The sequence below is a fragment of the Ambystoma mexicanum genome, chromosome 2q, assembly GCF_040938575.1.
Source record: "Ambystoma mexicanum isolate Mex_15411 chromosome 2q, UKY_AmexF1_1, whole genome shotgun sequence".
Lineage (NCBI taxonomy): Eukaryota > Metazoa > Chordata > Amphibia > Caudata > Ambystomatidae > Ambystoma > Ambystoma mexicanum.
In genome coordinates, this window is record NC_090924.1 from 344900626 (window position 1) to 344923857 (window position 23232).

The following is a 23232-nucleotide window of genomic DNA, read 5'->3' on the forward strand; positions in this document are numbered from 1 at the left end:
TCAATGTTGTGCAGCATATTCAGCAGTTACTTTGCATGCACATCAATGTTGTGCAGCATATTCAGCAGTAACCTTGCATGCACATCAATGTTGTACAGCATATTCAGCAGTTACTTTGCATGCACATCAATGTTGTGCAGCATATTCAGCAGTAACTTTGCATGCACATCACTGTTGTGCAACATATTCAGCAGTTACTTTGCATGCACATCAATGTTGTGCAGCAGAAGATAAATCTTTGGTTCTGCCTATTAAGCAGGTTCAGATATATGTAGCTCTCAAGAAATCTTTGTGCATCAGACATGCATATTTGTTAACATTCTGACAGAGCTGTTGCTTTCACTCATCTTTACACAGTGGATAACATGAATGCCATTTTGGTGGGTAATATTAATATGCACTATTTAAAATGCAAAGCTACTGGTATTCACTGTGATGCAGTACTGTTTGTGCCAGGTCGACGTTTGACCGCAGTGCTTTTGTTAGAGTAGGGCTTGTGGGCTCATGTGGCTAGCTACGTAAGACAGTAGGAGGCCCAGATTCACAAGAAAAACAAAACATTTTACAATTGCCCCCACACTCTTGCAATGCTAGATACTCTACTGTGAAAGCTACCGCTCAGTGAGGTCTCAGGCACCATTAATACATAATGATTGGTGAAGATCATTGGAGAGAGAATTGCATGTGACAAGTCTTCATCATAAGTGAGAATGTTTGAATGATTCACAGGTGGATCAAAGCTCAAATCTCCCACAAAACCCGTTAGCAATCTAATAATCCAAAACAACAAGCTGAATCACAAAGGTAAAACTGCTTCATTTTTTTAAACGTATTTATATTGCCATTTCAATTAAATAAAACATGAACAACCCCACTCCCTCGCTTCCGCCCATCCCCACCTACCTCCCACCCCTTCCCCCAGACAGCTGCCATACATTGTTCATCTTCCAACCATCGCTCCACGCGCACCATATATAGTCCTTAAAACAAATCTAATAGGCGGATTCTTTGCGGGCACCACTTAAATTTAATTGTGGAGGAAATCCAATACCAAATCCCAGTCCTCCTTAAACTTCCCCTAGTCCCCTTGAACCACATATCTCACCCATTCCAATGAGACATAATGCCAAATCTTCTTTCTCCACTCGTGTTCATTATGGGCTGAGGACTGTTTCAATTTTTGAGCAATAAGTGACAGAGTTGCAACACTTAAAATCATGTATGCCTTTCTTTGGGATTTTGAAGGCAAAAGGTCCAGAACACCGCCCAAACCCCACATTGCTTACCCAAAATCTCTACATATCCGGACCCCAAACATAGCTTTCATCGCTGCATTAACTCCCTTCCAATATGGCTTCAGAATCAGGTATTCCCACCACATGAGACCCCATGTTCCAAAAATATTGCATCCCCCCAACTTTCCCCTGAGGACTCTGCGTAGAACCTATGCAATTTCTCAGGTGTCAGGTGCCAATGTACCATCACTTTAACCCACTTTTCATGGATCTCAATTGCCCTCATAAGTTTTGGAATTCCCCTCCAGACGTCGTGCCATTGTTGTTCTGTTATGGGATTACTTAATACCTTTTCCCATTGATTGATGTACCCCCACTTAGGTAGACCTGAGACATACCCAATTAACTTATATAGCGCTCCTACCATATGTCGGTCACCCGAGTTTGTAATCAAGTAATCAAGTACTTTTCAAAGGTTCCATGTGTTAATATCCCTGAAAAAATATCGCCATATTTTTGCGGCAATATTAACCCATGGAACCTGCAGGGAAACCCTGTGACCCCCATATTTTTTTAAAGGGAGCAGGGGATACCCGACAACCATATATATGGCAATATTATTGGTGGGGATAATATAACCTGATACCTTTTCAAAGGGGGGTGAGGTCCTGTATTGCCAAGTGTTTATTTTCCGTGGCCAATAGCCAATGTTGCAACTGTGCATACCTAAATCTTTCATCTTCACAGAGAGAGAATAACTATTTACATTGTTGGAATGTCATGATCTCTTGACCCTCCATCATATTACCCATCTTTAGACAACCTGCCTCTTCCCATTGTGTAAATGCTCCCTGCTCCAATCCCGGTGTGAAGTATCGGATTATGAAATAGGGGCATTAACGGGGACGGAAATGTGGCGATACCAGTCTGCCGTACCACAGAATACAACACATTTCCTATTAAGGCTGTGATTTTAGTTCTATACCTATTAGTGGGCGGGTCGTGATTGCAACACCATGAGACTTCCTGAAGGGTCCTACCCACCATCGCTCTGTCCATCCGCAACCAGATTTTCTCTTGGTTCCTCCAAAGCATTCCCGGATGATCTGCAGCTGAGCAGCTTGATAGTAAGTTCTGAAATTCAGAGCCCCATCCCTCCACTGAGTGTGGGTGCCGTTAATACACTGCACACCATCCTTGATTTCTTTCCTTTCCATATTAAGGTCCCCACCATCGTATTGAGAGTTTTACTGATATTGGCAAAGCCTGAAAATAATACAATACCCTTGGAAGGACCACCATTTTAATTACATTAATCCTACCTGTCCAGGAGATCGGCAACAAATTATGAATCTTCAGCCACTTGTTGATTGAATCTAGTAACGAGAGACAAGTTTGCTTGATACATGGATTCCAAGGAATTAGTTATCTGTACTCCCAAATAGTGTAAACCCCTATATGTCCTCACAAACCGACCTGTATCAATATCCTGTTCCTTTGGTACCATTCCCCCCTGTAAATCATCATTTCCGATTTATGGATATTAATTTTCAGGCCTGCCACTTCACCAAATTTTGTCAACTCTTTTTAAATGCTGGTATTGAGCCTGCTTAGTCTGTCACCGTCAAGAGTAAATCGTCGGTGAACGTCATCACTTTATGTTCCTTGCCACCGAACTGTATACCCCTGGTGAACTTCGCTTCCTGAATCCTGGATAAAAATGGTTCCAGGTGAATCACATACAGCACTGGGGATAACAGGCATCCCTGTTTAGTTCTCCTGTATACCTGGATTCCCTGTGAAAGACAACCATTAATTGCGACCCGTAAAATCCGCGACCGATAATTTGCCATAACCATTTGCAAAAATCTCTGACCAATCCCCATGGCTTCCAAAATGTGAAACAAAAAAGACCACTCCACCCGCTCAAATGCTTTTTCAGCATCTAAAGATATTACCCCAGCGAAAAGGTCTTATTTCTTTGCCTTCTCAATCAAATGACTCACCCATCTTATATTATCAAATGTTTGCCTTCCCATAACAAAGCCAGACTGATCCGGATCAATACATTTTGGCACATAGGGTGGCTATAGAAAACCGTATCCTCCCCCATTGAATACAGGCAAAGATGTATCTACCCTCTTTGTCCACCTCCTTTGCTATTATCTGTAATCCAACCAGACCTTTGATGGCTATGAGGAACCCTCCCATTTTACCCCTGTTGTTAGCTTGCAATATATGTGGGTACCCAGTAATCCTTAATTTGTGATCATCACTCCTATGTATATGGGTCTCCTGCAAGGTCACTATATCCAGCTTGCAATGTTTCAAGAAGGTTTCTACTTTACTTCTTTTAACCAGGGAGTTTAGGCCCCTAATATTCAGCGTCATTAATTGAAACCCTTTTTTACCCCCCTAACCGCTATGGTGCATTGATTCCTTCAATGGTAGCAGTCCCCCCTCTCCTGCCAGCCCCTGACTCTCATGCCCCTCTTACCACCTCCCATACACCACCCCCACCTCTCCGGTCAAACTCAACCTATTCTCCCCCAACCATGCAGCAAACAATGGAGGTGGAGTTCCCTTGCACACCCAGAGATGATTTGTGCGGGTCAACTAAGACCCTTACCTTCCCCAATTCCAAGTACCAGGAAAATTTCCCACCTACCCTGTTGCCATCTCCTCAATTATCCACCACCTCACCATGGTGTTGACTTGAATAATACCCAGGCTAATTCCAGTGCTCCTTTGCCCCCCCCGGGCCAGATTTCAATGTACCTTTATGCCCTCAGGACTGGGTAAGTTTGACCACTCGGGGCCCTTTTCTTCAATGGAATCTCCTGTGCTCTTCTCCATTCCCATTGTTTAGTCTTTGGTGCCTTTTGTGTGGGTCATAAGTCTTGTTGATCATCCCCTACTTCTTCTTCAATCTTCAATATCCTAAAACCTTCTTCACAGGATGCGATGCGATGGTGACGCCCTTCCCAAGAAAACAACAATCCAAATGGAAATGTCCATCTGTATCAAACTTGAGCCTGGAGCAAAGTTTTAAACACAGGTCCCTTTGTTATTCTTTTTATTAATGTAGATTGCAGCAAATATTGATACAATTGTATTTCTACACCATTCACTTTGATGGGACTTGTTTTCCTAGCCGCCTGTAAGATCGCCTCCTTTTGTCCATATTTTTGTAAAGCCGTTACTACGTCAGAGGATCTGGCTCCTGGTTCCCCTCGCTTAGGGCCCACTGAGTGAATGCGATCTAGGGGAACTTCTCCCCCCGTGTCCAGCTCCATGAGGTCTGCAAAAACCTGCTGTACAGTATATCTTAAGTCCCTGTCCTCAATTCCTTTGGGAAGACCCTTAACCCTAATGTTAGATATTCTTGAACGATTTTCAAGGTCCTCCGTCTGGATCTCTAAATTGAGGGCAGCCATTGAAAGTTTGTCAGTTAGAGCATCTATCTTACACGTGTCTTCCGACAGTTCTTGAATCCCATTTTCAGTGGTATCCACTCTCTCGCCCAAATCCTTAATGTCCCTTTTCACCTTTTACAGGGACTGAGCTAGTTCAGCTGTGATGAAGCTTAACTGTGCCTGCAGAGTCTCTCTGATCGCTGAATTGTTTGAAGTACTGTTGGAGCACTTCCTTAGTAACCTCCTGCCTTGATTTCCCGAGTGGGGACCCTCTTTAGGGCTCTTGCCCCTGGGAAGTCTGTTCTTCAGCCATCGTTGTGTCCCCCTCCTTGTGCCAAAGCTTCTGAAGTGCTCCTTCTTGTTGTTTCTTTGTCAGTTTGGGAGTGGGGTCTCCCTCTTTGGATTCTTTGGGCCTATTGCAAGACATTTGGGTATAATGGCACAAAGTAACTGTCTAGTCCAAAGTTTTCTTAACGTCTCTTGCTGCGTCTGGGCCAAATGGCGATTTAGCTTTCAATGTGGCCTTTTTTTCAAAAGCTTCTTATATCTCTAAGGCGTGCCTCCTTCCACTGAATCCAGTACATTTTCACCCCCTCCACACCCACTTCCAAAGGTATTCTTGATATAACGTGTACCTCTCTTCTCCTGCATTCGCTATTGCACCCCTTCTTCTCTTGTGAGTCACCTCCTTGTTCTGCACAGCATCTCCTCTCACTGATCGACCCCGGAACGTCACCAGTCCCCTTTTCCAAAAAGGGTACTGTCCGCACGACCACCCGCTGTGTAGGACCCGCAGCTCAGCTCCACATGAATGTTCTCCTTAGCCACAGGTGGGTGGGGAGAACAGTCATGCCTCCGTAGCCTACTCAACTCATCCGGGTCCAGAATGTCTGCTTGTTAGACATTAAAGCATTATTTGGGATTTTTTGTAGCACTTCATTTTCATCTGTCACTTCACAAACACCAAGCTACATGAGCTTGTCAGACAAGGGTCACAAACAGGTACCGTTATCGGGTCATTACGAATTGGACGGTATTCCACTGGTATTCCACCCAACAGAATTACTGTTACTGCCACTTGGTCCGGTGGTATTATCACCGGATTACAAGTGGCGGTATAAATCTCGTTTTTCAGCAGAATTACTGCAGCTTTAATTCCACTGCAGTAATTCCACCGAAAATGGGCAGTAAATCGGCAGATTTACTTCCAACTCATAGCTGCAGGTGAATCCTCCAACTTTCTGCCCAATTCATAATTGGGCGTTGCGGTAATGAGGCGGTATATGGCAATACCACTGCATTTAACCACACCGCCCAACTCGTAATGACCCCCAGTTTCTGTTATTCCATGTCAGATAAGATTTTTTGGGGTCTCACATCATTTTGCGTTGTGGTACAATGAAAGGAGGGTTGTTGAATGGTGCCTTTTAACTTTTTAAATTTGTCCTGAAAGAAAACACTCTGAGAAAAAAATATTCCCTTTAGTTTGGGGGATCTCTGCCTTAGGCCCACGTGCTGGCCACCCCTGTCATGGCTACACTAATGTGCTTCTAAATAGAAATAATGTAAGGCTTTGTACTGATACCTGGCATAGTTAATTTATGTAGATCATCAAATACATATGGCAAATGCCTACTATTGTTGTAGAAGCCTAAACAGTGTGTTCAGTTGGTGTGTGCTACATGAGAATTAAACATAACAAACATGCTGTTTGTTTATTCATATGTACAAAAACAGGTCTCAAGTCAAATGCAAAAATAAAGCTTTTTAAAAAAAAAGAAATGAAGGAAAAGAAAGGTGGGCACCACTAATTTTGCTTACTTCTTTGAATACATTTACAGAATTCCTAGAATTCAAGCTATTATCCCTTGCCACTAGGGAAGGCATGCAGAAGGGATTCCACAATCAACAATAGTGGGGTTCTAGAGCACATCAAAATCACAGGAAATGTCAATTACCACGAAAGCACTTTTGGTGTAAGGACTGAAGGCAAGGATGTAAATAAATCATTCCTTATTCTTCATGTGTCTCTGCAGGGTGCATTCTGGGGCCTGGTGATCGGTTTGGCCGTGGGACTCATTCGGATGGTTTTGGACTTCGTCTACGCTCCCCCAAAGTGTAACGAACCGGATGAACGGCCCGGCGTGGTCAAGTATGTCCACTACCTCTACTTCTCTATGCTGCTGGGCCTGCTGACCCTCATCATTGTAGTGGTGGTCAGCTTGTTCACAGAGCCTCCCACCCCGAAAATGGTATGTAATCTCCATTTGCTTTCTATTAACTTAGAGAGGAGTTTGTATGGGACATCAGCTTTAACAGAACCTAAGTCTTCTTGTCTCTATAATGAAAATGTTTATGGGGATTAGGAAAAACAAAATGATTCTACAAGTGAATAAAACAAGAGTACCATGATTCCAAATTGTGTTGTGACAGGGTGAATCTCAGTCCTCATATGATTAGACAATCACCTCTTACAGCTAAGAACAACAGAACCCTGAGTTTCTCTGCACTACTTTTGACTCACGAGGCTACTAGCAGTGTATACTACAACCACTGAGCCAGTGGTCTTCTACCCAAGAGCACGACCACCATTTAGCCAGGAATCTAGTATTGCAAAAAATGTGTATATTGATGCGAAACAGCAAAGTGTGCAATTTTTCACTAGTGCTATTGTACTCTTGACGAGTACGAAATGATGTGCGGTGTGCATATATGATTAAGTGGTGACTGAATTTTATACGGATGGCTAGTAGCTTGCAACTTGAATGTATACCCACTGCTAACAGCACACTACAACTGAGCAGTGAGTTCAATACCACACAACACTGCCATAGGGGGTTCCTAGTCACTGCATCGAATTCCTACCATCGACATACCATTCCATCTAAAGAAATGCATCAAAAAGAATTGCACCGAATGCATTTAAAAAAATAATAATAATTAATGGGGGGGTTCTCCCTACCCCCCTTTTTTAACCTTTAGAACCCATTATAATTAAACTAAACCCTTTACCTTTAAAAAAAAATGCATTCAATGTTTTTTTCGATGCAATGTTTTCGATGGTAAGGCATTCGATGCTATTGCATTCGATGCAATGACCAGATACCCCATAGGGCAATGTGTCAGTTTAATACAGCATACCTATTAAGATTTGGATCATGTATTACACAGCAATACCATAATTCACTGGTCCTTTCATCATACATGACTACTATCAAATAATGTTCCTTCCACTGTACACTACTGAATTATGGATCTAATTGCACATAGAACTATCAATGAGGGATGGGTCACTTCACAGACACACCAATTTTGGCTGGCCAGGACTCCCTTCAGCTCAGTGTCCAATACACCAAACAAGGAGACAGACTGTATGAGCTCACTAAAAGGTGGGCTCTAATGATCTCTACTTTCAGAAGAAGTGCATTTCATCTATAAATCTGTATAATATATGTGTGTTTACTTTCATTAAAATAAACCAAGTGAATAATTAGTAGTGCTTTTAATCATTAATACTTAGTTTAACTGCAGTAATGTCATGTAGTTAAACATTCAAAGCAAAAGAACAAAACAGTACACATAGCCATGCCTGCATTGAGAAGATGGGACAGAGAGGACCCTAATTTCCAACTCACCTTCATTTATTTAAAAAGGTAAGATTCTATGGGATGTCAGAGGATACTCCAGGATAAAAAATAAAAAGACTTGTTTACTTAACATCATATCAAGACCTGACAATACACAATTGGGCCTAATTCACAGAGCATTTTTCCAATGGGGTTTTGCCATTATAAAACGCTTCTGTGAATTAGGACCAATATGTTTCTTTTTCAACGTCAGCCAGGAATGGCACCTGAAGGACAAACCATGATCATGTTTCCAAGATGAGGGACCTGCCAAATCAGTCCATCCACTAACAACTTGTTTTAAAATAACTTTTCCTACACTAATCACTTCCTACAATTTCTCCTGCTTGTCAACTTGTAAGAACTGGCCTAGTTGCTCACCTAAATCCTAGAGTGATCTATTCTACATAGAACGAATTTGTGTAGCACTAGATGCTCTTAGGCCTGTGGATACCCCTAGGGAAACGTTCTTGCCTATGGCATCCATCTTGTGAAGCTGATTCAGTTGAGGACCTTTTCCAAGCTGCTGTCATGACTTTTGATTCTGAGCCCTAATGAAAAAGTGTCTTGATCTGAGGCCTTGTACTTTAATTCCTTTCTAGATTGTGTTCTGTAGTTATAGCTGAACATAAAATGTTACCCTCTTTTAACTAGTGTGGACTTTGTAGGGGGCATCTCCTGGGGGATGTTGCCTTTCCCTCTTACCTGCGCATACATGCTAGTACCATCCTCACCTTGATAGGTTATTTAGCCCTCTAGAATTCCAGGTGATGCCTTTAACGTGTTGTCCCTCCTCCCCAAAGCCATCTAGGAATCCAGGTGCTGTGGTCCCCCCTAGTTTCAGGGGGGGGGGGGCATATATATATATATATATATATATATATATATATATATATATATATATATATATATATACATACACACACATTTGTGATGTCATATTTTGCAGTGCACAGTGTTGGCGCGAGTTATGGTTGCTTAGCTTACCATAACTGGTGAATTTCTGAGGTTTTTCGATTTCACTTGTAACCATAACGTACCTTTAACAAAGTGTTTTCATTGAATTTCATAGGTTTTTATTAGAGCAACTTAATCATAACGTCCCTTTAACAGTTTTTTCATTGAATATATATATATATATATATATATATGCGCCGTGGTGTAGTTTTGGTTAAGTTGCTAAACTCATAGGAAGAGCACTTTTTCGGCAGTTTATAACTTCGCTCCCCATGGACGAATGTGCATATTTACAACCGAAATTTCCCACCATTCCAACGATTTATTTTCTGCCCAAAGTACACAAAAGCTTGACAAGACCTCCAGGCAGACCTATTGTCACACTATGCGGGGCACTGTTGGAAAACCTATCGCGGTTTGTGGATGAAACACTGATTACTTTTGTTACCACCTTGCCCTCCTACTTAAGGGACACTAAGGATTTTTTGAGCAGAATAGAGGGTATCCCATGGGAAACTTCCTACTTGTTAACAACTCTAGATGTGGTCTCTCTCTACACTTCAATTCGACACGAAGATGGCCTCAAAGCTTGCGAGCATTTTTTGTACACCAGGTCTATGAACTATATGCAACATGGCACCATGATATTGGAGATGATTAGATTTTGCTTAACCAATAATTGTTTTTTGTTTAACAAGGAGTATTTTATCCAACTTCAAGGGACTGCCATGGGCACCACGTTTGCTCCCTCATATGCTAATCTAACTATGGGGTGGTGGGAGAAGTTTGTTGTCTGGCATTCAGGCAACACTTTTTACACTGACAAAATAATCTTATGGCTGCGATATATTGATGATCTGTTTGTGATCTGGGATGGCAATGATCAAGAATGGTTAGACTTTGTGAGGATGCTAAACATTAACAATCTAAACCTCCAATTTACTGAGAACCATAGCAAGACAGAGGTAGTTTTCTTGGATATTGCAATTAAAGTAGCTAACGGAGAAATAACTAGCAGCCTACACAGAAAACCAACCAGCTCAAACATACCACTACACGCAAAGAGTAGCCATCCCACAGCCCTAAAATGGAGCATTCCGTATGGCGAATTTATACGTATACGTAGAAATTGCTCAAACATCAACACCTTTGACAGTGAATGCGCTTGGATGGCCCAGAGATTTAAAAATCGTGGCTACCCAATCAAAATATTGGAAAGAGCTTTTTTAAAAGTTAGAGACATGGATCGTTCCCTTTTACTGACTTCTAACTCTGTGCAAACGAAAAATACAGAGAATACAGATACACGTTTAATTTTGACCTTTGGTAACGGGGCGCGTAAAATTCGCCAAGTATTACAAAAGCACTGGCATGTTCTAATATTAGATGAACACTTGGGCGAGATTCTGACACCCAAAGTAAATATTACATTTCGTAGGTCACCCTCAATGAAAGACACCCTGGTGCCTAGTTTCATGAGCCCTCTGATTAATCAAACAGGAGCCAGTTGGATGAACATCAAGAAACCGGGCTTCCAAAAATGTTCCAAATGTAAAGCATGCACCTACGCAGTCAGTACCAGCTGTTATTTACATCCTATTCTAGGGAAGAACATTAAGATTGTGTCCAGAATAACTTGTGAAACCGAATACGTGGTATATGTGTTGAATTGCCCATGTAACAAATGGTATGTTGGTAGCACCAAAGGACAACTCAAGTTAAGGGTACTACAACATATCAGGGCAATTAAACATGCCGATCCAACTTACCCTATGGCTCTACATTTTAAGCACCAACATGGGGGCCAACTAGAGGGTTTTACTTTTTTCGGCATACACACAATTACTAAACCGCTCAGGGGAGGTAACCGCGAGTTAGCATTACGACAGCTGGAAACCAGGTGCATTTTGGACCTAGAGACTAAGAAACCCAGGGGTCACAATTTAGATGAGGAACTGTATACCTTCCTGGGAACATGAATCTTAAGTTTATAATGTCTCTAAACCTGCTCTTACCATTCGGTACATGTCCCATAGTGGACTCCTGATGCTACTAGTAAAAATGGAACTATTACATGTTTATTTACGAAATATTGGGTTGGTACTTTGCTTTCATAGCTGTGATGCAGTTTTTTAACATTGGTTTTTAATAGGTAACCACATAGGTTTTTATTATTAGAGGTTACCATAACACAGAGATTTTTTTAACTTGACTGTACCTGTTTTGTGGCGTCACATCGATGATAATCCTATGCGGACTCCATAATAGAAGGGTTTTACCTATACTCTATTGTCGATACATCTTTACCTCTATAAAATCCTTGGTGCAGACATATAGATTTATATGAAAGAGACACATTCTTTACCTTTTATACGACCAACATGGTTCTCTATTTAGCATTATGAATTTGGATGTTTTATGCACTATGCACTTTATGATCCAGCAATTGTTTGCACGCACTTTGCACTTTATAAAAAGGAACCTTTTGCGGAATGATGAACAGAGCAGATGTCCATGCACATACCTCAGAATGTGAAAAAATCTAAATTTATAGAGATTCGCTTTATTTGACATATATTGGATAATGTATCCATTTAGTAAAGCATAAAGCTGAGAGGCTTATATAAATAAGAGAGGTATGTGCATGGACGGAGAGCACTATGCACTTTATTTTATTGCTGCTATGCATGTAATTTCGCTGCTGGAATGCTATTTTTGCACAGACATCCAAATGTTTTATACTTGGCAATTTTGCACATATCATTACCGTCTATATGCACCTAGTCCGAGGTCTATTTGAGTACGCTAGACTCTAGTTTGCATAGGTTACCATTGCTAATTTACGATCATGTAGCCAGGAGTCACATCTGACCAATTCCGCCTTTTTGATGCATTGACAAACGCATTCTTAGACATATAAATTATGTCTAAAAACTATGGCATATTGCTGAAATTGAAAAATGAATGATTGATTTGTGAAAATAATGCAATATTTTTATATCACATACTGTGTGTCTACTATGCGCTTATAAATGATGAAAGTAATTCATGTGGCACATATTGGAGGACAAAGTTAGAACTCCTTCATGAGTAATCACATACTGTTGAATCGTTCCAATATGGCTGCCTTACAAAACATGATGAACGAACAGTCCATAGCAGGAGGACACTCTCTATGTGAAATCAGAGAGTCAGCCGGGGGATAAATTGCAGTCCATTCTCTGTGTTGTTGGTAAACCCACGTGATCAAGCGGTCTGTGTACCGCGAAACGCGTCGTTCTTTGTTTTCCTTCCTGATGTACTCACACCAATAAAAGAAAATGTGTTGCCAGGAGTGCTGAGGAGTTTCTTTCCACTTTCTTTTGCTGCAAGGATACTGGTTCTTGATTGCAGCTGCTCTCTGGAGTGCATTCCACCTGCTGTCTTTTTCAAAAGGCATTCTTTTCATATATATATATATATATATATATGCGCCGTGGTGTAGTTTTGGTTAAGTTGCTAAACTCATAGGAAGAGCACTTTTTCGGCAGTTTATAACTTCGCTCCCCATGGACGAATGTGCACCAAACTTTGCAAAAAAAGTATATAGGCGGCTTTGAATTTTTTCTCCAAGTTTGGTGAGGTTTAGTGGGGGGGGGGGCAAAGTTATAGGGGGGTCCCAAATATTTTTTTTCCCATAGAGTGAATGGGGAAAACGTTTCTGCACGGCTACAGGCCGAACGGCTGGACGGATTTTTGTCAAATTTGCGACAGGAGCGGGGACTTGAGTCAGAAAGCGTGCTTTTGTGTGTTTGGTGGAAATCCTACTTTTTGGGAAAGTACTGAAATGTACGTCCCAAAACATTTGTGATATATGGGTCCGCTCCGCTGACCCATTTCCCTGTTCGCTCCGCGGACCGCAGTGTCATTGGGCTGTGGTACGCCGTGATGTTGGCGAACGTTGGACGCGGCTGGTGGTTGGCTGGAGGGAAGCGTGCTCTGCATGAAAGTTTTTGGGAAACGCTGCCATGGCGTATTGGAGGACAGTGCGGCGGCGGAAGGGTGTGGAAAATGGACAGTACAGAACAGGTGGGGGAGTGAAAAGTGGGTAATGTGAAATATGTGTGTACGTGGAAGAAGACGGAGGAGTGCCTTTAGTGTTCTCGTGTACTGTCTGAACTGGCGGGTACCTACACAGGCGAGTACTTTGTGTGGTGAATGGAGGCAGGTGCCGACATGGCCCCATACATTGTGCCGCCACTTGTTTGCGGACACCTATATCGGTGGAGAGTGGTGGCAGGTATATTTTAGAAGGGGAACATTTTGCAAATGACATAGGTTGGGAGGTAGCGCAGGTGGGTGTGCTATGCAGATGGGATGCGGTAGTTGCCCACATGGTGGTATGAATGGGTTAAGGAATTTGCGTTGGGTTAGTGGAGGGATTACAATATTGGCTGCATGGAGTAAGGACGTAGACAGTAGGGCATGGAGTGAACAGCATAGGCTTTTACCATACCCACCGCACTAACGCATGTGTGGGTGTACATCCGGTGCAGAGTGGTACTTGCATAGTGCGGTGTATGCAAATTAATTGCAGTAGGCTACTTTTGCAAACCAAATGTGGGTACTCTGGCAGTGGTACTATAGTTTGGAAATGGAAGTGGTGACAGCTATAGTATGTGAATAAAAGTGCACGGGGGTGCAGGAGAGAGTGTTTTCTTTCTACATTGGGGTAAGTGGTGCTATTTGCTGCTGTATAGATACATGGTGGTGAGCAGGTTGGATAGTAGTGCTGGCGGTAATGCTGTGTATGTGGATAGGTGAAGTTGGTCACATGGTCGAATGGCTGGTGCAATTATGTAGTTCTGTAGTAGTGATTGTGTTGAAGGTGTACACTGTTGGGTGCATGGCTGTAGGCCATGCACTCAAGAGGGTAGGACTGTAGGACACATACAGCACTAATGCATTTCGGAATGTGCAGCAGTTACAGGCTGGTGAATGGATGGTGTCATTATGTAGAAGTGGGACTGTTGAAGGCCTAGACTGTTGGGTGCATGGCCAAAGGCCGTAGGCCGTAGGCCATGCACTGAAGAGGCTAGGACTTTAGGACACACACAGCACTAATGCATTTCGGAATTTGCAGTAGTTGGGTTAGTGGAAGGTTACCATATTGGCTGCATGGAGTAAGGATGTAGACAGTGGGGCATGGAGGGAAGAATGTAGGCTTTTACCATACCCACCGCACTAACCCAAGTGTGGGTATACATCCGGTGCATGGTGGTGCTTGCATAATGCGGTGTGTGCAAACTGATTACAGTAGGCTACTGTTGCAAACCAAATGTGGGTACTTTGGGAATGGTACTATAGTTTAGGAATGGAAGTGGGGACACCTATAGTATGTGAATGCAAGTGCACAGGGGTGCAGGAGATAGTGTTTTCTTTCAACATTAGGGTAAGTGGTGCTATTTGCGGCTGTATAGGTACATGGCGGTGAGCAGGTTGGGTAGTAGTGCTGGCGTTAGTGCTGTGTATGCGGATGGGTGAAGTTGGTCACATGGTCAAATGGATGGTGCACTTATGTAGTAGTGATAGTGTTGAAGGTGTACACTGTTGGGTGCATGGCCGTAGGCCATGCTCTCAAGAGGGTAGGACTATAGGACACACACGGCACTAATGCATTTCGGAATGTGCAGCAGTTACAGGATGGTGAATGGATGGTGCCATTATGTAGAGGTGAGACTGGTGGGTGCATGGCTGAAGGCCGCACGCCATGCACTCAAGAGGCTAGGACTTTAGGACACACATGGCACTAATGCATTTCGGAATGTGCAGTAGTTACAAGCTAGCGAATGGATGGGAACATTATGTACAGTGAGACTGTTGAAGGCGTAGACTGTTGGGTGCATGGGCAAAGGCCGTAGACCATGCACTCAAGAGCCTAGAACTTTAGGATAGAGACAATACTAATGCTTTTTGCAATGTGCAGCAGTATGTAGAGGGTAGTGACATGTAAAAAGGGTGTGCAGCACATTTCAAACGCATTAGTTACAAGCTGGTGAATGGATGGTGCCATTACGTGGAAGTGAGACTGTTGAAGGGGTAGACTGTTAGGTGCATGGCCGAAGGCCGTAGGCCGTAGGCCATGCACTCAAGAGGCTAGAACTTTATGACAGGTACAGTACCAATGCATTTTGCAATGTGAAGTACATAGAGGGTGGTGACCTGCAAAAAAGGATGTGCAGCACATTTGAAACACAATAAAGCAGATCAAGTGAGCTATCATGGCTGCATGTTTGTTTTTGGTGCTGAGGACCCTGTGTAGTTGGAGATGGTGATGTGAAAAGTGATGCAGTGTGGGAAGTGGGTGCTGGGTTTGCACACCGTTACTATGACAGAGGATATGGTACAAGTGTACTTTAATTGTGATTGGTAACTATGCTGTGTGATGCTTTGTGGCACTAGGGCCAATGTTGCACAACAGGGATGGGAAGGTTGGCATTGATATCATACTTTGTGAATGGGTCTGGGTAGGGTTGATGGAGGCTGTGGTATGTTTGTGTATTTTGCTACCTCTTTTAGTGAATGGGTGCAATGTAGAGGTTCTGTATGTGATTGCTGGATGCGTGTGCAGGTCACCTGTTTGCGGCCACCTCTTTCTGTGGTAAGTGGTGGCAGGTACAGTGTAGAAGGGGAATGATTTGCACATGAAATAGGTTGGGTGGGAGCGCGGGTGGGTGTGTTATGCGGATGGAATGCAGTACTTAGCACATGGGGGCATGCACGGGTTAAAGAAGCTGCGTTGGGTTTGTGGAAGCATTATATTATTGGCTGCATGGAAGAAGACCGTAGACCGAAGGGCATGCAGTCAAGAGCATATGCCTTAACCATATCTAGTGCAGTATAGCAAGTGTGGGTGTACATCTGGTGTATGGTGGTGCTTGCATAGTGCGTTGTGTGCACATTTATTGCAGTAGGCTAGTGTTGCGAACTGGATGTGGCTACGTTGGCAGTGGCACTACAGTTTGGGAATCGAAGTGGGGACGCCCTTAGTATGTGAATGAAAGTGCACAGGTGTTTTCTTTCTACATTATGGTAAGTGGTGCAAATTGTAGCTGTATAGGTCCATGGCGGTGCCCAGGTTGGCTAGTAGTGCTAGTGATACTGCTGTGTATGTGGATAGGAGAAGTTGATGAAATGGATGATGGTATATTTTTTTAGTTTTTATTTTTTATTTGTGTTTGGTTCATTTACAAAAATAAAAACATTTGTAGAACCTTTAGAAAACATCATATAAAAAAAATTACACCGTGAAACATTAAAGTATCTACATGAGAATCTTAAACATTTTCAACATCGAGGACATATATATTTGCAATCATAGCATTACGAATTATCGAGCCCTTAATATCATTTATGGTTAAACTTTATCAATGTGTTTACACAGGCTTACCAGTTCGTATATTAAAGGTTTGTGCGTACCCTGCATCATGCGAGCCCACAATATTTGCAAGCAATCTTCATAGTCTATATTCACAAATTTATATAGTCGCTTGGTCCTTATAAGTTTAAAATGTGGGCATTCAAGAATAAGATGCTTCATTGACTCAATAGGTTCATTGCAAGAAGGAAAGCGACATTTCGTTATCTTTGGCTCATCATGGTTGAGCCAATTAGCTGTCCTTTCTCTGGTATAATATAGATTCAATCTAAACCGCATGTAAGCTTGTCTCGTGTGATTACATGGAAAAGTAACTACATGGTCATATCTAGGTGACCGTGGTTTGAGAAAGGCGCCATACTCTTTGTACATTTTATATGATTGTATACTTTCAATAGTACATCTCCAGTCCTGTTCAAACAACTTTTTTTTAGCAAACGCAGGACGGTGATATAAGTCGTCAACTGAGATGCCCAAATCATTCAACATTCTTTGCATATTCAATTGATATTTTTTGAAGGACAGGGAAGAGGAGGTATTCAACAGCCCATTTAAATCAGCATACAATGAGTTTTTGTGGGGGAAGCAGATCTTTGCATAGCCTGATAATTGGCGGCATTTCCAACGTGTAGATAGTGCAATCAACCCTAACTCATGTCTTAGCACTGAGTTAGGTATCGACATTGGCAAATGCATGGCAGATTTTAACAATGTTCCCTGTGTGGAATCTAGGATAACAGTAATATTACTAAGACACATATAAGTGGCATACAAAATAACAGATTCTATTTTTAGGGTTAAAAATTCATTCATAGGTATTAGTGCAAATTTACTATATTTTATATAAATCAATTTCAATTGAGATAATAAAGGACGTGACTTATTTTTAATTAAGTCAGTCCAATGTTTTATTGAATTTTGTGTAGTTAAGTTGTAACCCAGATATGTCGCACTCAGGGAGCATTGTATTTTAATTTGCATAGTCTCCCATTTATATCTTTTAGTGTTTTGCTTGCCTCCAAATTTAAGAATAACTGTTTTTGCGGGATTAGGTATAAGATTATGTGCAATCGCGAATTCCTGAAAGAACAATAATTTGGCTTGTAGCCCTGCCGGTGTGGGATCGAAAAGTATGTTATCATCGGCAAAAGCTATTCACTTTAACCGAATTGTTCCAATTTTTACAGAGAACAAGTTTTTGGACTCCCATAGTTTGTTCAGATCGGTGATGTACAAATTGAAGAAGATGGCCGCTAGATTACAACCTTGCTTAAGGCCTATTGATGTATTAATGTGGTCCGTTCTGCCGTCTTCCGAAATTTTTATCTTATATGAAGTATTAGAATGGAGTTTAACAAACCAATACAATAAATGTAGTGGAATTCCCATCAACTTCAATTTATTCCATAGCAAGCTTCGCACCACATTATCAAAGGCTGATGTCATATCTACCATGGCCACGTATATGGGTTGTGCATTTTTTTCTTTAGTGGCCGCAATAAGGTACAACATGACCATCGCGTTCAATGAGGTACTCATGCCCTTTCTAAAGCCTGTTTGATACTTTGAGAAAAGAGCTTTTTCTTCAATGAATAATTCAAGCTCATGTAAAAGAAGAATAGCAAACAATTTTGCATCAGTGTCAATCAGTGCAATTGGTCTATAATTCTGCGGAAGAGCAGGATCGCCCTTTTTGAATATTGGCACGATGTTCGCAGTAGTCCAAGAAGAAGGAATCTGACCCGTGTTAATGATAGTGTCAAATTTGGTTTTTAAGATTTCCACCCAAAACTCCGGGTCAGCCTTATAAAGGCATGGAGGAAGACCATCTGGGCCTGCTGATCTAGAATGTGAGATCTTTGAAATAGCCCATTTAAGGTCTTCTTGTGTCCATTTCAGTCGGGCTATCCTGCTATAGCACAGCTGTATATGTGGGATTGACTCAAATTTGATAGGGATGCGATATTTTGTATTTATATAGTCACACCATACATTATCTGATATACAGCAAACAGGAGTTAAAGCAGTTTTCTTATCATCCTTTTTTATCATCTGCCATATAGTTCTTGTATCATGGCGGGTTATCGCTTGTATGAGGTCACAGTTGTCTTTGTTAAACTTTAGTATACGTGCATGTTTTATGTTCCTTTTAAATTCTTTCAAAATAAGGGACCTCATATAGCGGTACTGCTCTACTCCAAGGCCAGATGTTTTAAGTTGTCGAATTGCCTTCTGTTTCGCTCTCTTGAGTTTCGTACAGGTAGCGTCAAAAGGATGGAAGTGCATGACTTTGATATACCTTTTACTAAAAGTCAAGAGTGTGTTTTCAATTATCTTGGCGTAATGATTGGACTTTGATGTTTCCAGTTCATTTTTAGGAAGTTGAAGCAAGTTTATCTGTGAGGATACATGATTGACAAATTGCTGACATAGACCTTGGCTCCATCTAATGGAGATTTGTGGACGATCAATCTCAGCTAAGGCCAGAGCAGGAGTACTGGCTAACTGTCTACATTCCCATTTCAGATTACGGGCAATTTGTGCATGATCACTGATCTCTGTAAAACTACATTGGGAGGATGAAATAAGCATGGACAGAGGTTGGGAAACAAAAATAAAATCAATTGATGTTGCTTTTGGCCCTCGAGACCATGTTGCTAGAGAATTAGGATTTTTGTGTGTTAATATATCCATGTCTCAATTCTCTAACAATTCTCTAAATTGCGCACCCCTACCTCGTGAGAGATGTAATGGTTTGAGTGGGCCATATTCGCTCAGTTCTCTACAGTCGCAATTAAAATCTCCTCCAATCATAATTTCTGTAAATTCGAATTTCATTCTTATATTCTCTAGACATTCGTCCATTTCATCTAGCATTGTGTCAATCGTGGAGCTAGCAGGATTCCAATACAATCAAACAATCAAAATAGAAGGCAACTTTTTAGACACACTGTTTTGTACAACTACACCTAAAAGATTTGCTGATTCCCATACCTGTTCAGATCGAAGATTGATCAAATTATTTATAGCTATTTCAAGGCCTCCACTAGGCCGTCCTAAGAGAGGCCTCTTGGCGGGCCTACAGTAGGTGGTGAATCCTGGAATGGAAAATTTGGTCGATTTCATTGTCTCCTGTAATATCAGAATCGTGGGTTGCTTAGAAATGAACAAAGATGCATGCCAACTCATAAAGTTCATGTAGCCACAGGTATTCCAAGAGAGTACCTTAAGTATACCCAGTTCATCTTGCTATGAGTGAGTAGCTGAAGGTTTGGATCCCAGTAATCATGGGTTCCAACCATGGCATATTTTTAGTTATAGCTGCATGGGATAAAAGTGCATGCAAATCCCCATCGATTTTCGATTTACTTTGTTGATGGTCATTATTACACCTTAGTTCAGCATTAACATGGGGAGGAATGTATGCAAGGAAATCATTAGCTAAAAATTCTGATTCAAAAGAGAAAAGTTTTAATCCTTGGTTGTTAATCTCCTCTAGATGAGACAGAAGAAATTTTAATATTATTTCTGAACTGAAATAGCATACTGCTCTACAATTATCAGTCTGGGCTATGAACACTGTGAGAATATCTTCTGATTTCACCATTCTAAGTTGCGGGATGCGAGAAAATAGAGATAGTATAAATGATCGATTGATCCGCTTCCCGGCTTCCCGGCCGTGGCCATCGAGTTTCCTTCCAGGCCAACCAAGAAAAAATTGTCCATGCCCTCAGAGCTATTCTCAGTTTGTCTCTCCGCTATGCTAGAAGAACAGAGTGGTAGCTCTTTTAGTTTAGATGCTCCTGCTATTGGTAATGCCTTTTTTTGAATTGTAACATTTCGATCATTAATGTGAAAGGCCTTTCGAAATATTTCAAAAATCTCATCATGAGATTTGGCAGGAGTTTTTGTTTCTATGCATTGCGGAACTAGAGTTACTACATCGGATATTGCCTTTATAAGTGACTTCCTACAAGGCAAGCCCTCCTCAAATGATTGTTCAACAGTGTACGATGGAGCTTGATTAACATTTTTAGGGTCATTTTGCTTTATAATGGAGATGGCTCTACTCAAAGCCGGGCCGTGTATAGAAATACGAGTAGGACTAAGAGTAGGTTTTATCTCCTGTTTACTCAAGATATTGTTCCTTTGCATAGGATTCGAGGATTCATCTCCCACTTCATTGACTACCTGAGGCATCTTATCATTATCATTAGAGGTATCAATCAGTTTTGGTTTAAGTGTCACAGATTCCAGGCCCAATGTTAAAGCTTTGCCCTTTCCGTTAATCATGTTTGAGACCTTAAAATCGCTGAGTTCCTTTTTTCTTAACGGAATTCCTAAGCGAGAAGGATACTCAGCGCAAACAGCACTATAAGATTTTCTATCTTCCGAATAGCAGATGGTTTGAGATTTTAATTCGTCTCTTCCCAAAGGTTGTTCGATTATAGCGTCTTTCTTGGTAGTGCAAGTTCTTCCTAAGGACGGAAAGAAACTAGTCAAAGTCGATTTTGAATGCGAAAGGGTTGACACAGCAGCGCCTTTAAAATCCAAATCAATTTCTAATCCTTCGCGATATACATGTGGGTTTTTAGGCATCACTTCCACCATAGGGCACTTATTTGTTATGCTTTCCACTAGAATCCCTGTTTTTTCTATAATGTATTCATTCCCTTTCTTTTTGGATAGTGTTTTAGATACAGAACTCCATGGGAATATCAGTGCCTCCTGACTTTCTTTGGAGAGTTGCCGAAGATCGATACATTCTTCGTCAGAGTTTATATTAACTATACCTTGTGGAGATACAGATCTCAATACCATGGTAGTGGTTTTACCTCCCTCCTTATCTGATTTAATCGCCTTTGATTCCCTTTTCCTCTTTGCACTTATTTTCAATGCTATATTGTGCATCTTTTTGGCACGACGAGACATGAAAAAGAACTCTTTTTCAGAGTTCTGTGATTCAGATTCTATCTGCTGTTGTTCATCCAGTACCCTCACCAAAATTGAAGGACTGTCTGGGCACTCATCAAGGGGCAGTGAGTTATTTGGTCGAGAGATAATAGTGGAGGTCAGTGTTTCAATTAATACTTTGAGTTCTTTTATTTCCAATGTACAATTACATGTCAAAAGAGGATGGCTATTAACAGCAGATCCTACCGTAAAGGTACTAGGGACGTCCTCAGTTTGGGTGGCTTTCGCACTTTGTTTCTGAGGAGATTGAGTCATTTTATTGTTTATAACTCTTAAGGTATCTGCAGCAATGATAAAGCCTTCAATTTTTTCAATTTTGGCTCCAAAATATTGGAGAGTAGCTTTTATTTCTTTCAATTCTAAGTGCGTCAAATCATGTCCCTTATCAAGTAGATCCAGTATTTTAATAATTACAGGAAAGGTGCATGGCGATCTCGACACATTTCCACCTAACTCGGACGGATCATCTAAAAGATCGATTTGAAAGGGTCTAATTGAAACATCTGCACTTTCAGATAAATAAGCTGTAGGTGGAGACTCATATATCCTGGGCACTCAAACTAATATCAAGAAATTAGGTCAGGAATTCTCCTCATTTAACATAGATGGGAATATCATCCAAGTGTCCAAGGACGTAAAAACCCTGGGATTCTATCTTGACTCCACCCTATCTCTTGACAAACAGCTAAAATCCCTTGCCTCCTCCACGGCTTACACGTGCAAACTGATAAGAGCCGGTAAACCGTTCCTATCCAACAAGAGCTGCTTAATCCTGGCTAGAGCCTTAATACTCTCTAGGATTGACTATTGCAACGCTCTCTACGCCGGAGCAAATAAAACTATAACGCAAAGACTACAAATATTACAAAATAATGCCCTGAGAGCAGCACTAGGCATAAACAAAAGATCCCACATCTCTGCCACTAGACGCCATCATAACTGGCTGACCACTGAGAACAAAATAACACTTAAGATGTTATCCCTGACCCATAAAGCCCTCAATAACTCCGCCCCCAAATACCTGATTGACAAATTCCATAGGAGAACATCCTCCAGACCGACTAGAGCTGTCAATTCCAACTGCCTGACAATACCGAACTTTAGACTTCAGACGATAGGTGGTAATAGCTTTCAGGTAAAGGCTGCAAAGATTTGGAACTCTCTACCACAAGACCTGAGAGCTGACTTACCCTACCCTCACTTTAGAAAAAATGTCATCCAACTCCTCACCTCGACTAACCTCAGCTGATCTCACTCGACTGTTGTCACCTTCAACCCGATTGCCCGCACTCAAACCTTGTATATATTGTACTATCTGTGTCCCACTTATATTTTGTAAATACTTGTGCCCCATGTCTTCACAGTTTTCTCTACTGTACATTTGCTAGGATGTTACCTGTAATTGGATTGACCTTTCTCAAATCCGTATACTTTGTATTCACTGTATTTTATATTGTACGTTATGCTTTGATGTAACTTGTAAGCTTTGCATTTTCTTGCCACTGCGCCCTGCTACCCTTGGGTCTGGCGCGCATATAAAGTGAATAAAACAAACAAACAAACAAATATATGGGATGTTGTAAGCTGGTCCTATCAGTTTCCTCTAC

At 41.5% G+C, this 23232-nt stretch overlaps 1 protein-coding gene across 2 annotated transcripts in view; it reads left to right on the forward strand.

The window, feature by feature from the left end:
- The window catches only part of SLC5A11 (solute carrier family 5 member 11), a 672168-nt gene that overhangs the window by 501004 nt on the left and 147932 nt on the right, over window positions 1-23232 (forward strand). For both annotated transcript variants that reach the window (XM_069647357.1, XM_069647356.1), the window contains exon 14: window positions 6688-6903. In XM_069647357.1, the coding sequence (XP_069503458.1) occupies window positions 6688-6903 (216 nt within the window). The remainder of the gene's footprint in view (window positions 1-6687; window positions 6904-23232) is intronic.